Source organism: Pyrgilauda ruficollis, unplaced genomic scaffold (genome assembly GCF_017590135.1).
Source record: "Pyrgilauda ruficollis isolate IOZ18807 unplaced genomic scaffold, ASM1759013v1 scaffold41, whole genome shotgun sequence".
NCBI lineage: Eukaryota > Metazoa > Chordata > Aves > Passeriformes > Passeridae > Pyrgilauda > Pyrgilauda ruficollis.
In genome coordinates, this window is record NW_024525601.1 from 2,688,987 (window position 1) to 2,704,491 (window position 15,505).

A 15,505-nucleotide genomic window follows, 5' to 3' on the forward strand; every position below is an offset into this window, starting at 1 on the left:
CAAAACCCCCCACAAGTTGTCATAACAGAGAAGGTGACAAGATGAGGTAGAGCAAATATTTTAATGGCTGAGGTTTGCTATTTTATAAAAATAAGATCTTTTTCCCACTCTTTATGAAGGCTTCCCAATGCTGAAATGTTTTCAACTCAGGTGGGTGTTACACATCTGGGGGGCTGAGATGCTGGTAGATGAAAGCAAGGGAAAGAAATGCTGATAGGTGATGAGATAGCTACATCCACTGATTGCACATTTACTGGATGCTGAAGGACTCACACAGTCTGGCAATTTCCTGTGGTTTGCAAAGGGAAAGAGGAAAACTCTGTGGCCCACAGTGTGATTTCAGTAGTTGTATGCCTTTAGGGAAGAAGCAAACCTCTTGCTTTATATTCAAATTTATTTTGCGTCACTTTAAAAAACTATAATCAGCTAAATAAGCTCCTGGCCTATTTCTAATAATTGTTTTCTATTAGGTACACTTAATCCAACAGACACTTTCCCCATTAATTGAGTTTCCCTTTCTATATTTAAGTCAGTCCTGTGCTTTATTGTTTCCCTGCTGGCTAAAGAGCCTCTCCAATTTTGAAGTTAATGCATTTATTGTTTCTGTCAACAGTTGAGCTACAGAAGGTGTACACAATTCTTGGTAAGGCTTCATGTATTTCTTTATACTTTTTACCATTCCAGAGGGGTGTGGTTGGACGATAGATGTTTCGTTGTTCTCTCAAAATTGTGTATGCAAACAGTTCATTCAGCAGTTGGGAATGAGGGAAAGAGATGTTGTTTCTTACAGAAAAGACGTTTTAGCCAAAAGGTGGCACTGCGGCTGCATAGATTTTGCAGTCTGGTAAAATGTAAGGAGCCACGCAATACATTTTTTTTAACTCCTCTTTTCATTCAGTGTGAATGGAAACTATTGAAAACTGGCTAATTACTTCCCAAACACTAGTACAAAACCAATGCTTTCTGAAGTAAAGAATTTGGTGACTGCACTATAAAGATAATAAATACTTCATCCTGACTTTAGTTAATTTGAAAAACTCAAAACCAAAACAAAAACCCCCAAACCCAATCAATATATGAAAATGTGTTGCCAGAGTGCACAGAATGTTTCAGCTGTGCATGTATCCTACACAAAGAAACTGCTCTTAATTGCTGCTTTGTAGCCTCTAAGGCAAGGAGAGCTTCCTTGGAAACTTAAAATTTTTAAGATGGTTCCTGTGGCCTTAAAACAATGCTGGGATTGACTTTACCACAGGCTGATCAGACACTTTAGCAGATTAAGTACTTGCTGATCTTAGTGTTCTGTGACCTACAGACATCACCACTAGGTATATTCACAAAGACTGATGTGCACAGAAACCTGTGCCAGAAGAGTGAGAATCACCTGTCCAGGTTTGGTTCGTGGTCAAGATGTATGGGTGAGCTGGGCCTGAATTTGGGGAGGGAAGGAGCAACCTCCACAATCTGTGCCCTGACACCGAGGTGTCACATTCATCCTGCTAGGACAGGGCTTCTTTACAATCCCTGTTAAGACAGATAGAGGTTACATTTTAACTCCACACACTGCCTGTGAGCTGACTGTACCTCCTCAGAGGAGGCTTAGGCTCTGGTGATGGGGTTCCTTTTATCAGACTCATTAGGCACATGGAATTGCTGTTTGTAGCTGTTTTTTCTTCACTTTCCTGAGCATTTTCATATATGTAAGTCTAGAGTTCTTTACTTCTCAAATATGCTTGTATCAGAATCTGTTAGCATGTTACATAATATTTTAATATCCAAATAATTGCCGTTATTCATAAAACAAAAGTCAGATGTCTGCATGGTTCAACGCTTGTCATTTGAACCCCCCCAAATGCATAGTTTTAACTGTTTTCTTTAAAAGACCCCTTGTAATTTCCTGTGAGTCATGTTCATGGTTGTAATCATTTTTCTCTGCAAGAAGGATATGAAAATATTTTATTTTACAAAGCACAGGAAAGCAAAATATGCTCAAATAATTATAAGAGGAAAACAAAAACCCAAAAACAAGCATTCAAACAAGACTTCAAGAGCAATATCTAGGACTCTTTACATTTGAAGTAAGACTGGATGAGGTCCTTCACCAGGAGGAAGGGCTGAGAAGTAGTGTCAAGGACCACAGGGTCACTGCTCCTGCCTTCTCTGACCCCAGAGTGAAGTTACATATAGCACTGCCCCAGGAAGAGGATGTTCAATCTCAGCTTCCTTCATTTAAGTATGAGGGATTGCAATACATTGCCAAAAATGAAACACATTTTTACTTGTATTGATAACAACATTAATAACTTTCTATTTTATAGCATCGCTATTTCAACCCCACCTGTGAGGTTCATTCAGTACACGCACAGGGACACACCAGCTGGGCCTTGAAGCGGTCCCTTTAAACCCAAAGCATTTTCTAACCAGCACCGTATTTTAAAGGGTAAAAAGCTTTCCAGAAAAGTCAAATACATTCCAGCCACCGGAGATCTATTTTTTTTCCAGGCGACAATTTTCTTGTGGACCTAAATGTGCTGCTGAAAGGGGAGGGGGAAGGGGGGGAGAAGGAGGAGGGGCGGAAAGTGAACTGATTAGAGAAAACCGCTCCCCAGTCAAGAAAATAAAAAAAAAAAACACAAACCCAAAAAACCTTAAAATTTTAAAAGAAAAAAAAAATAAGTGAAGGAAATAAAAAAAAATTTAGCACCCCTTCCCAAAACCAACACGAAAAGAAGCGTTAGGGAAATCCTGCGAAGTTTTCAGCGCAGATCGGGAGCCGGCGCGGTGGCAGAACGGCCCCGGCGGAGAGGCGCGCAGGCAGGGGCGGGGGAGGCGCGGGGCGGGGCAGGCAGGGGCAATTCCCTGGCGCGGCGCGGGGCGGGGCAGGCAGGGGCAATTCCCTGGCGCGGCGCGGGGCGCTCTGTGGGTGCCGCCGGCTGGGCCCGCGCCGTCGGGGCGGCTGCTCCGCGCTGCCGTGCGAGCGGGGGAGGGCGGTGGGGGGAGCCCCGAAGGGGCGGGCGTGTGCGTGCTCCGGACCGGGGGTGCGGCGCGGCGCTGCTTGCATGGGCTGCCGCCGGGATGCGGCGGGAGGCGTGAGGCGGCGTGGCTGAGGCGAGGAGGGGACGGGCGATGCTCCGCTGCCGCGGCGGCTCCGCTCACGGGCGGCCCTAGGAGCGGCGGTGGCGCGCAGAGAGGGACGGCTCTCCGGCCGGCCGGCCGCGACCCCCGCCCGCCGCGATGGCCAGCGAGGTGGTGTGCGGGCTCACCTTCCGGCTGCTCCTGCCCGTGTGCTTGACTGCCGGTACGTCCCTCTCTTCTTCCCTCCCTGAGTCCCCGGGGCTGTGGGATCGCAGTCGCTGCCGGCCGGGGCCGGCGGCTTGGGGGATACTCCGCTCTCCTTTCTCGTGTCATCTTCCCCGTTCCGCTATTTCTCCAAGAAACTTTAAACTTCGTAACTCGCCCCTAATTTCTTATATGTTTGTTGTTGTTATTAATTTTTGTCGCCGTTGGTGTCCACCCGGGGGTGCGGGGCTCCCGCGTGTGGCGGGGCTCTGCTCGCGGCCGCGGCACCGGCGTGCGGGGCTCCGCGGCTTTTCGCTCGCAACAGCTGCCGCTGCTTTCCGAGTCCCGCGTCGTCCCGCATCCTCGGGCAAGGTGTGGGAGAGAGGAGGATTCAGGGTTTGCTCTGCAGGCAGGCTGAGCTGCCGTGTTAGGGTTTCGGGGGTACTTTGTAAATGGAAGAGTGAGCGTCGTTCAGAAGGAGCAGTCCTCAAATTTACAGGGGTTTTCAGGAGGTAGACTTTCCTTACTTTGAGAAATTACAGTCTATTAAATCGCATTACTTAGCAGGCAGCCATCCAAGGAACTAATTATTTTTGGATGGAGAACTGCGGTGTCCAGCCGTGGGTGAATATGTTAATATCAATCTGTGCCCTCCGTACAATTTGAAAAACTCTGCAGAAGTCCCGATTGCCCGTTAGATCGCAGGACTGCGGGCTGGCCTCGAAAGCCGCGGTTGCGGAGGGCAGCTCGGCCGGGGCTGGTGCCCGCCGGGGCGCTGGGGGGCTGTGTTGTGGGAGATGAGGAAGGGGGGCCGGGAATGGCACGGCGCGAGAGAAACCCGTCGATGGTCAGCCCCGCGTGGCGCATCCTCCGCGGGCGGCGGAGCGGTGCCGGCCGTACCTTGCGCGGCTGCCGCGGGGCTCCCGGGCTGGTCCCGGGCCGCCGCTAGCCCCTTCCCGGCCGCCCGGAGCGGGCGCCGGACGCCGGGACTGCCGGGAGCGACTCCCACTCTCCGTGCGGATTCGCCGTCCTTCCAGGACCGCGCTGCCCAGCGGCCCCCGAAACACGCATCCTAACCGGGGCTTTGCCCTTGACTAACCCCGGGGTGGCCCGGCCAGCACCTCTCTATTTCCGCATCTTTTCCTCCACCGGGAGCTGCCCGACAGTGGCTCCAGGTGCCCTCTCCTGCCTCCGACCTCTCCTCCGGGAAGGAGGACGCGGATCCCATCCCCAGCCCCGCTGGAGGCATGCGGGACCCAGGGCGCTCCCTGGTGCCTCGCGGTGTGCAGGGATTTCGCGGCCTGGCAGTGAAAATGCACTTTTCCCCGTTGCTTTGCCTGAGGCCGTGTGTGTGGTGGGTGCTGTTAGCACGGTTGTATGGGGGATGAGATGGAGGCAGCTTTGCAGACCATCACCAGCATCTGCACCCGCTTTCTGCTCCTTCTAGAGCCCGTGTGCTCCCCACAGGTGCGCAGCCCTAGGCTTGGGTGGCCAGCGCTGGTGCTGGGAAGGGCACAGTTCCGCTGATCCATGGCAGAAGATGAGGGGCTTTAAGGCTGTCCCTGTGCAACCAGGTGTGTGTGCCGAGGTGGCCGGTGTGCAGGAGAGCTGTGTGTGGAGGAGCTGGGTGATAATGCATGGGGCAGATGGTGGGATGCCCTCAAAGCCAAGGGGTGGGAGTGTCAGGCAGGTCTTTCAATGCCAGTGTTAGTCATAGAACTAAGTCCCTGTTTGGAATCAGTTGGGCCCCATATTTTCTTTAAATTTATGAAAGATCATTGAAGTATGAGGATGAATTTACTGGAAAGACACAGGCAAAGAAAGGATTCTAGAAAAGAAATGGTGTTTAGGTGGATTTTTTTTAGTATTATTCTAATAATATAACAGGTTGCTGTGCTATTAAAATAGGAAGGGTATTATTCTGTCAAGTGCTCAATCAGATTGTTTCTGTATCAAAACAAGTTCAGATAAAATGGTTTTACTGTCCATATTCCCAATATTTAGTGATGCAGAAGTATTTTCGCATTGCAGTAATACTTCCACAGATGAGAACTGATGTTGTCATGAATTGCTTATGCTCATAAATCTTACTCATCTGAGGATTAATCGAAATATAAAACCTGAAAGAGGCACTTCCCATTTTCAGTATGAAAAAGAAATCCCACTGTGGAACTTTTGGGTTCGGACCTAGCGATCTTGTTCAGTTGGATTATGAGAGAGGAATTAGTAAGTGGACAAACAGCTTTTCTCTTACCTTAGTTTACTGTGTCTGTAGGTGTTATTTTTTTCACCTTTACAAACTCTTAGCAGAGCCCTCGCTAGGGTGAAACACAGTTCAGCTGGCTTCACTCTTGCACTTACCTTGTGTCTGCACCTGAGTTGTCCCTGAGTCAGTCCTCTCTGCCTTTCCAAAGCATCAAGGAAGTGTTTCATGGATTTCTGGAAAAGGCTTTTTAGAGTGATGGTTTTTTGTATGACTTATGGTGAGGTTACATCCGCAGCTGAAAAGCTGCTGCAAGGGCTCACTGCGAGACTGATGCTCTTGTGTCTCCTGCCCCTGTCTGGGCAGTGAATGTGTCTGGCACTGCCAAAAGGGTGGAAATGCAGAGTGGTTCTTTTGGTTCAGAATCCATTGTGTGTGATTTTAAAATGCTCAATTACTAGTTTTTTATCATGGTATAATTTGCTTTTTAGTTTCTAAGACTAGAAAGTAATGAGGTTGGAGAGACCTGACCAGGTATGTGGAGGTCAGTGGCAGCTGTGGCAAACTCATTAAAAATAACACATCTGCAAAGCTGGAAGTGGATTCTTTAAGTACTGTTAAAAGGGTTAATGCTTTAAGTCTTAATACCTTAAATACCTTAAGTTTACATACTTTTAAAATAAGTACTAATGCTAGTTTGCATTTATGAAAAAATATCAGTTTGCTTGGATGAAATACTTTCCAGGCACTGATCAGTACCACATATCTGAGAAAACACAATTCCTTGTAATAATTTTTAAGATCAGATCTGTAGCACTGAAGAGTCTAATCTTGTACAGGTAAGCCTAGATGTTTCCACTTCAAGCTCAAGAATGATGGGTCTTGAGCATCTGATGAAGACAGGAAACTTAACATGCACAAAATGAAAGGCTTTGGAGATTGAAAAGCTTATTGTAGGCTTATGACTTCAAGGTTGATCATGTCTTATTATTTCCATGATAAAAATCTTGTGTTCAGTCCAATGTGATCCTAGAGTTTGAATAGTAACTTAGAGTAATGTGAAACTTACTGCAAATAAAGTGTTGTGTTTGGTAATAAGACTGAGAGAGTTGGGTACTTTATTGCTTTTTTTTTTTCTCAGTGTGATTACTACAATATGATATTTTTTTCCTCTACTGTAGTAGTACAATGCTGAAAAAAACCCCCAAATGAAATGGAGATGAGGGAGCTTGGGCGCTGGCCGTGTCAAGTGGGTTTTTTGTATTGGTCTTCTAAAGCCTGAGCCTTGGTGTGAACCTGTCTTCTTTTGTTACTCGTATGTACTTGAAAAATGCAAGAAATTATTTTTCATGTTGAACTAAGGCATCAGAGCAATCTTTTGGTAATTGCTTTCTTTGGTTTATAGAGACTTGAACCACAAAGCTGGCTTACTTAATAACAGTTTTTAATTATACTGCTTCTAATTGTTTTTGTTCACACACAATTCATTAGTTTTCTCTTAAGCCAAATATGGTTCGTTTCAAATGAGGTGCTGGGGAAAAAATGCTTAGGACATTTTTCCAGAGGATGGCTTTCTCTGGGTTTTGACTGATGCTGTGTTGGATTGTGTGTTATCAGCAAATGGCTTCAGTGACGTAGTTGCCTGGGCCAAGTGCTTCCCAGAAGTTACACTTGCTTTCTCAACTCTTGAATTTTGACCCAGATGAACTAAGAGTTGTAGAAGCTTCTAGAAAGTTTAGAGTTTTCTGGAGCGTTGAGTGCAGGTATCAGTGTTTTGAAAGCAATAGCAGGTAAAAATAAAGTACTTGAGAATTTTTTTGGTGACAGAGTTCAGATATTCTTTGGAAATTTTCACAATTGTCTTTGAGCCAAATACTTAAACTCCTGGTAAATAGCAGGACTTCTTTTTCTTCATTTTATTTCTTTTATTTCTCCTTTCAGCAACCAGTACTCACGAGAATGATACTGAATGAATCAGAATTAGCATCTCTTCAGGATATGAACAATATGTTACAGAGAACGTTTCTTAAATCACTACAGTATTTTCAAAAATACATGTATTCACCTGCTGGAAATGCCTCAGTGGGAGTGAGGTCTGTGTTCTGCCTTGGAAGGAAAAGGTAGATTCCATGACGCTCAGGTGATCTTTTATCCCCAAATCAACAAATATTGATGAAAATTTTGAAGGGGAAATATCTGAATTACTACATTACCAGGTATTAAAATGCTTCTTAAATTACATGTTTGAAGTGTATTTCAGTATCCAATACCTCCCTATGTGTTCTGCTGCTTTGAATTACTGCTATCACATTTGCTGTAGAGAGAATAAATTGCACAGCTGTAATACTAAGGCAAGCCTGTGGAGGCAGCGAACCATGCTGTGCTTGGATTATTATTTATTTTGTGCTTTTCATTGATTTCATTGGAGGTGGCTGTTCAAGAAACAATCATGGAATATGATATTTTGTTGCAGTTTTCAGGTGACTGATTTTTATGTGCCTGTCTCTGCAGGTGATGCAAGACTGTTCAGACTAGAGGGCAGTTTGTATAGTGGCATTGCATGTGACAGTGTAAACATACATATCAAAAAACTTTGACATATTTTTAAAATTGAAATAAACTTCCTGTAGATAGGGAAAGTCATGCTTATTATGCTCTAAAATTGGTCAATTACTGAAAAGAAAGCAAAGATCAGACTGGTGGGGTTTTTTTGTCATAATGGTGACATTGGGGAATATTTATTATGATGTACCAAGAGAATGATAGGGACCAGCATGATAAAAATTCACATGGATTTCCCATTACGTTCTAAAACTCTGTGTTGTCCCAGAACACTCATAAAATATTAGTCAGAGCAACAAAAAGTCTAGGAACTATTAATGGGTAGAATGCTGAAAAAAAGAAGTTGACTTGGATGTCAGTTTGCACAAGAGATCCTAAACCAGCTAAAATGGAAGCTTTCCTTCCCCATTCAAACAATTTAACTTATTTTACCTGGCTTCTTTGATTACAGGAAGTTTTGCCTTGTTCAATGGGAGCAGGTGAAAGGTGTCAAGCGGGAGCAAAATATCTACAGCCTTGCAAAAGCAACAATTTCCAGGCTTGTAGGCACAGGGTTGGATGTTCTTGTGCACAAAATGACATTGCAGTCTGTGTGGCTTCCACCTAGGGTCAATTAAAATCCAGAGGAAAGAGTTTTTGGGAGAGTGGGGAGGCAGCAGTCTGCTGCAAGTGCAGTGCTCCCTCTTTCTTGTGTAAAAGCCATCTCGGGTTGACTGCCTTTGCTTCTTCCCTAGTGCTCAGGCTGAAAAACCACTTAAAGATGACCACATCTTTTTAAACCACAAAAAAAGAAAAAAAAGGAAGAAGACTTGTCTCCATAGGTTCTTACCTTTTCTACTTATTTCTCCTAACTGTTCTGTTAAGTGGTTTGAATCCACTTAATTACTAAGATTAGCTAAAACCAGAACCTATAAGTTTGCAAGGGTTAGGGCTTACCTGGTGGGTAACTTATTCCACAGATAGTGCTGAACGTGGAAATGGAAATTGGTGGGAGACAGCTGACTGGCAAGAGTTACTTGAAGAAGGTGGACAGTTTGCCTGGCGACTGTCAGAACTGAAAAGCATCTGAATCCTTTATTTGTTGTGCTGGAGCTCATGCAAATCATGTCATGCATGAAATTCCCTGTCTCCTAAATTGCAGGTACAACACTGAGCTATATTTTGGGTTTTGGTTATTTTTATTTTTTTTTCTTTTTAATCAGAGCAGTCAAATCAAAACATGAAATGACAGACCTGTGTGTATTTGGTGATAACTCATTTTTTGGTGGATGTTTCTGATGGAGATCAGGGAAGAGAATGAACTATTACTGCACCTGTATGTGTGTAGCTATGGTGCTTTTTATTTCAGCTACTTGCTAAAAGTCAAAAACTGCAGGAAACAACAGCTGATATAAAATAGGCAGGGGGACAGAGTTCAACAGTTTTAACCACTTAAACACAGAAAATAATTTCATTTTACATCTTTACCAACATTTTTGTTTAAGTAGCAGAGTTGCAAATGCTGGTAAAAGCCAAAAAATTTCAGAGTGGCCGGTGTTGCTAAAAAGAACTCTTGGAAGGAAGTATCATCCAAAGGATTGTATCTGAATTGTAACCAAATTATGTCCTCCTTCAGAACGGTAAAATCTTTTCTACAAGTGTGTAAAGCTGCTGAGTGTTTACACTCCACATTTTCTTCTGTACAGTCTTTTCACTTTGAAATTATAGCCATTGGGAAGCTGTGATGTCTTTTTTTTTTGAGGATAATGTTTCGCTTGAGGAACATCAGTAACTACTTTCATGTGTTAGACTGTAGCATTCTGAAAAACAGACTGTTTAGTTTCCATCGTGAAGAATGAAGTTAGCAAGTTCAAATTAGTGAAAAAAGTCTGTGTAGTCAGTAGATTGTACTAGCCTTTCCAAAATCTTCAGGTAGTTCTAAAGATAGTCTAAGTATGATTTGCTAGTAAGAGGCTGTATAATTTTTTTTTTCCCTGCACTGCAGCAGATTGATCAATGTTTGTAACTAAATCAATCCAGAATTGTTTTTCAGGGTGAAAGTTGTCTGTAGCATTACTTTAGTGGTGATCACAGATCTTCATTCTGTAATCTTGACAGGTCTGTGAGACTAAGCAGGTCAGAAGCTGGTAGTGTGTAGATAAGGAGTTTTCAGAATGAGTGAGGCAGCCTTCTCATTCTTTTAGAGAATGAGAGAAACTGGTATACTGGGAGTTATTTTGTCAGATAAATCAGCTGTTTTGATGTGTTTGTTAGAAGTATATCCTTTGATGCATTATGTTTAGGATGTGGTTTTATTAATGCACTTCTCTTTTCCTGAGGGTCTTACCTGTCTATTTCCTATATTAAATAGGCAGTTGTAAAACCTGAATGTCACATTAAGGTTGCTATTATGTATTTTAATTTCTTTTATATAATTAATTCTGAGCTGCAGTGTTAGCTTTGATGATATTCTGTGGCAATGAATTCCATGGGTGAATTCCACCATGAATAAAAAGAAGTACTTTTAAATTAATTTTGAGGTGGTTTCCTTAGTAAATAATCCTTTGGATGAGAGAAAGTATGTATAATCACTTAAATCAACAACAGTGGAGTGTTCTATTTACTCTAACGCTTTAGAATAACATTTGCAAGCATAAAATCAACCATTAAGATTAATTGTAGAAATTAACAACTCTGAGTTTCCTATCAATTGTCCAGTTCTGAAGAGAAAGGGATGAAGATTATGTAATTCTGCCTTCTCCATAAAAAAGGAGTTTCAGGACAGGGTACCTTTACATCTTGTATACACAGCTCAGTGTAGCTCTTCTCTGAATTCATTCAGGCAGTCTTTAGTTTGGAAGGTGTTTTACAAAAGTAAAACTTCAAGTGGCGGTGTGTTTGTGAGTGATACACTAATCACTCCCTTTTGGGCAAAATATTCTAAAGCTTGGGATGCCAGACATTACAGACTCTGTCTACTGTTTCCAAGCCACTAATTAGTCAACATAGCTTGACAGAACCGTAAGTTAAAACTGAAGTACCAAGTGGTATTCAAGTGGGGATCAGTTCCGTCCCTTGATCAGAAGTTGCAAAGGTGACTGCAAAAGATTTCCTGAATGGTTAAGGTGCTGTGTTCTGGACTCCTATTGTGCTGAAGCATGCCAAACACTGTGTGCTTAGAGATGCTAAACAAGAACAAGTGCTGTCTTTTTTCTAGTTGTGCTAATGCCACTCAATAAACAGTATGTTGATCTTTTTTTAAAAGATGTGCTATTAAAGAAATTAACTCCTAGGTAATTTGAGGAACACTAAACTCCTTTTGGTAGCAGTCATGTATTCCAGGTTGCATGCATACATTAATTTAATTTTAGCTTTTTTTAAGTGCAGATTGAGGTTGCAAAGGCTCACAAAGGAATGACCAGTGAAAAATACTGGGTAGCCAGTGTAACCCCCTCACTTTTGCAGTTTGATAGTAGGCCTTTATCCAAATTGATAAATCTCCAGCTGTGAAAGGTGATGTTGATTACAGCATTACGCATCTCTGATGATGTTGATTTGCTTGTCAAGGAAATCTAGCAAACAAGTGCAGTGACACTCTGAATTTCATTTTATTACATTCTCATATATTGGGAAATGTCCGGAACATGCAAAATGATTGCATAGAGGCTACATCTGTTTTTGTTGTGCTTTTCTTCTCTAGTTATATTTGTGGCTTTTTACAACAGCTTTCAGAATCACGGTTTCCTGGTCACTGAGAATAGATTATTTCATAAGCCAAAGGAAAGTGAGGGAAACTTGTCTCCACAAATCCTGATGTATGTAGACAAATTTTACAACCATAAATATTGGATCATGTTGTCATCTGTGACAATATTGTTTAAAGTAGTATTCAAAAACATGTTTCAATTCATTGCTCCTTCACTCTATGCTTAGAATTTAAAAAATCTGCCCTATTACATTCCTTAATAACTCTGTTATTAAGCTGTTGTGTTTTTTGACACAATTACATATTTAAATACACTTCTACAAAACAAGTTAAAACCGACATGTTTTAACTCTTCAAAACTTTGTTAGAGTCCAGACTTTCTGGTGCATGTATTTTGAAGGGCTCTTCCAGTTGCAAGCACAGAATTGTAATTGGGTTTTGCATGAGTCATTGACACCAACAACATTTTCTTTGAGGGCAGTAATTGTATACTTCTCTATAGAAAGTCATAGAGAAATATTTGTGCCTTTTCTGAATGCTAAATAATAAAATTGTTTCCTTCAGGTTGTAGTGTTGTTGGCCAAAGAAATTCTGTTGTGATAACTGTATCATCAGCTAGAAAAGCTGCATAGTCTTGATTCTTCTCCTCCTCCTTTCTTGTCTAGGCATTTAACATGTCAAATAACTGTAATTTAGAGAATAAAGATCTGTGAAGTATGACCCAAATCTCTTGTTTGTTAGCTAAATGTGGGGCATGTATATTTGCACTATAGTGCTAAGTAAACAAAACCCACCACTTCCACAGCTTTTTTTCTCAAAATTGAAAGGAAATCAATAACCAGCTTTTTAAAAAAATTTGCTTTAAATAGTTTCTTTGGTGTGTTCTTAAAGCATTTGGTAAAGATAATCACGTTCATGACTTTCTTCTATCATTTCAGAGTATAATTGGGCAACACCCCCAACAAACCAGTGTGACACTGTGTCTATTTGGGAAAGTATGTTTCAACTGGAATTTCTATAGTTCATGGTTTTCACTATGCTTATTCTTATATAATCTTAACCTGTATATAGACTTTGTTGTCACGTGTTCTCTAACATTGTAGTGTTTAATCTTGTTAGCCATTTGTTTTTATTGAGCTGAGTGAAGGAATGCCATCATGCTGCTGTTGGCGTACATAAACATGGCTTGTTTCTTGCAGCTTTTCATTGCCATCTGCATGTAAGGCTTCACAGTTGCTTGAAGAGCTTGACAAATATTTTTCTTGCTAATTTGCTGAAAGCATAAGTAAACATACTCATGTGTGTTTAAAAAAAGATCTTTGCAGTTTATTGTACCACAGTGATTTTAGGCATAAGTTGCTTAAAGGTACAATAACTTTGTGTGGAATAAGGCACTGTCAACTTTTGGCAGCCTCAAATAACCTCTCCTGATGCCTACATTTTTATCATAGCATGCAGACAGACTGAGGGGTACAAGACAATCCCACTGTGCTGTTTGGAAAGTAGAAATCGGGGTTGACCTAATAATTGAAGTTCACCCCTCCCTTTAGAGAAGTCCAGGTTAAAACAGAGGAAAGAGGCAATACCAAAAATCTTGTTTCCTACAACTTGGCTGCTGGGCTATTCGTACTGGCAACAGTGAGGAAATGGCAGAAAGTCCAAGTGGTCATTATTGTGCCCCAGAGGATGAAGCAGTTGGAGTTGCTAGAATTGCAGAACAAGAGTATCAGGTTATTTCCTGCCTGTATTTACTGTTACTGTATTTGGGGGAGTTCCGTTTGTTTCTTCCCCCTGTGGAGTTCGCTGTTTCCTGTTGCTCTTGGAATGGAATAGCAGTAAGATTGTTCCAGTGCTACACAATATTGCAAACTGGAAGGAACAAGGATGTCCCATTACCAGAGTATCCTGCCTGCATAATTAATGTGTGTTAGTTGTCCTTGAAATACTCAGAAATGAGAATATAGTAGTTGTTTAAAGAAAAGACAACAGCATAAAGAATGAGCTAGCTAAGTCACTGGAATGAGCCTCTGTTTTGTAGAGAAAGAATAATGTTCTTCTGCAGCGCAAGTAATTCCACATTGTTTGGTTTGGGTTTCTCATGCCTTCTTTTGAAGCAATTGAGATTGGTCAACCCCTGCCCCAGGTTTCTGGGGTGATTATAGGAGGGGCATTGGTCAAGCTTTCTGTTTCCCTCCTCACAGCATCCCAGGCTGGGAGGCACCTCAGGAGATCTCCTCTCCAATCTCCAGCTCAATGCAACACTGAATTTAACTGTGATTGCTCAGGGCTTTTTCCTGTTTGGTGTTGAAAGTCTCTGAGAACAGAGGTCCACAGCCTTTTCTAGTGTTTAGTTAATCTCACAACCATGAGAATTTAATTTCATTTATTTTCCTTCATCTCTTGTATCCCCCAACTTCTGTTTTTAGCCATTGTATCTTAGTAGGCACCTTTATAAAGAGCCTGGCTCTGTCTTTTCTATAACCTCCCCTTAGGTCAGGAGGCTGCTGTGAAGTGACCACCAAACTGCCTTGTCTTGGAGCTGAATGAGCCTGGGTCCCTCAGCCTCCACTGTCTTTGGGACCCTCCCCTGGATTTTTTGAGGTTTATCAACATATTTCATTTCCTTTGAGGAGCCAAAATTGCATGTGGTTTAATGATAGCTGAAGAAAGGAAGTAATCCCTTCCCTTGGCTACACTGCACTTGATACCGCCCAGGGGCTTATGTTGTATGTCCCAAGGGACACTGCATTGGGAACTTTTTGACCTTGTTTGAGTGTAACAAACAGAAAGTAGACATTTACCATTTTTATTGTTCCTTAAAAGAGAAAAAAACAAACAAAAAGCCATGCCAAAACACAGCCCTGAACTTTCAAACTGTGATCAAAGGTTCACAAGTAAAAACAAATTGATGTTTGGATATTGTATCTGAACAGTCAGCATTGCTACCCAGGCAGAACTTACAGGAATTTTTCTTCCTCATTTTTCATTTAAGAACCTAAGCATTAAGTCTTTGCAGTAAATCCTAAACTCTCTCTCCTCACATGAAAGTATGTCCTTCAGGATGTTCTAGTTGTGGCTTTTGAGTTTTGATCCTAAAATGTGTAGCAGCAGATCTTGGAAGTCTTGGGAGAAGAACTTGGGAGAAGTTGTTTCTTCAGTCTGTGTAAACTTACTGGTACCTCGAATCTCATGAAAGTGCAGATTTCCATTCTTGGTTTTAAAATAGATTAATTACAGCCTGTATCTGTAGGGCATGTTTGATTTGCTGTGTTTGAGTGCATATGAAATGCACCCAAAAGCTCAGAAAAGTTGAACTTGTGTTTCTCGTCTGAATGTGCTGATTATTAATGAATGTTTTTCTGTAACATTGGCACCATCATCAGTCACTGACTTGCAATGAATGGAATGATGAATTAATACAAGACCTACAAAGTTTATTCCCAACTTCAAGAACTGTCCAAAGCTGGCGGTTCTAAGGAGGTAACTAGCCAGTAAATTATTGGCATTATTTTCCCAGCGATCATGTTCACATACTTGAATATTTTTAATTAGTCAGTATTTCTTGTTCTTCTGCATAACTTTGACAGCTAATTTGTTTTAAAACCACAGGAAAAAATCAGCTCTGCATGTTTCTTTATTGCATTCTTTTCTCCTACATGACTTCCATCTCATGTAGAACTGACAAATTACTTTTAGCAGTAGTTATTTTACTGTTGGGTTGCAATTTTGAAACAAGTATTTGAAAAACTCGCCATATGAAACACTTTATGCTGATC

At 41.9% G+C, this 15,505-nt stretch overlaps 1 protein-coding gene across 1 annotated transcript in view; it reads left to right on the forward strand.

The window, feature by feature from the left end:
- Window positions 1-3,127: 3,127 nt before the first annotated feature.
- PIEZO2 (piezo type mechanosensitive ion channel component 2) overlaps window positions 3,128-15,505 on the forward strand; it is a 290,144-nt gene continuing 277,766 nt past the window's right edge. Inside the window, exon 1 of the mRNA XM_041477660.1 lies at window positions 3,128-3,298. Coding sequence (XP_041333594.1) covers window positions 3,235-3,298 — 64 coding nt within the window. The 5' untranslated portion in view covers window positions 3,128-3,234. The remainder of the gene's footprint in view (window positions 3,299-15,505) is intronic.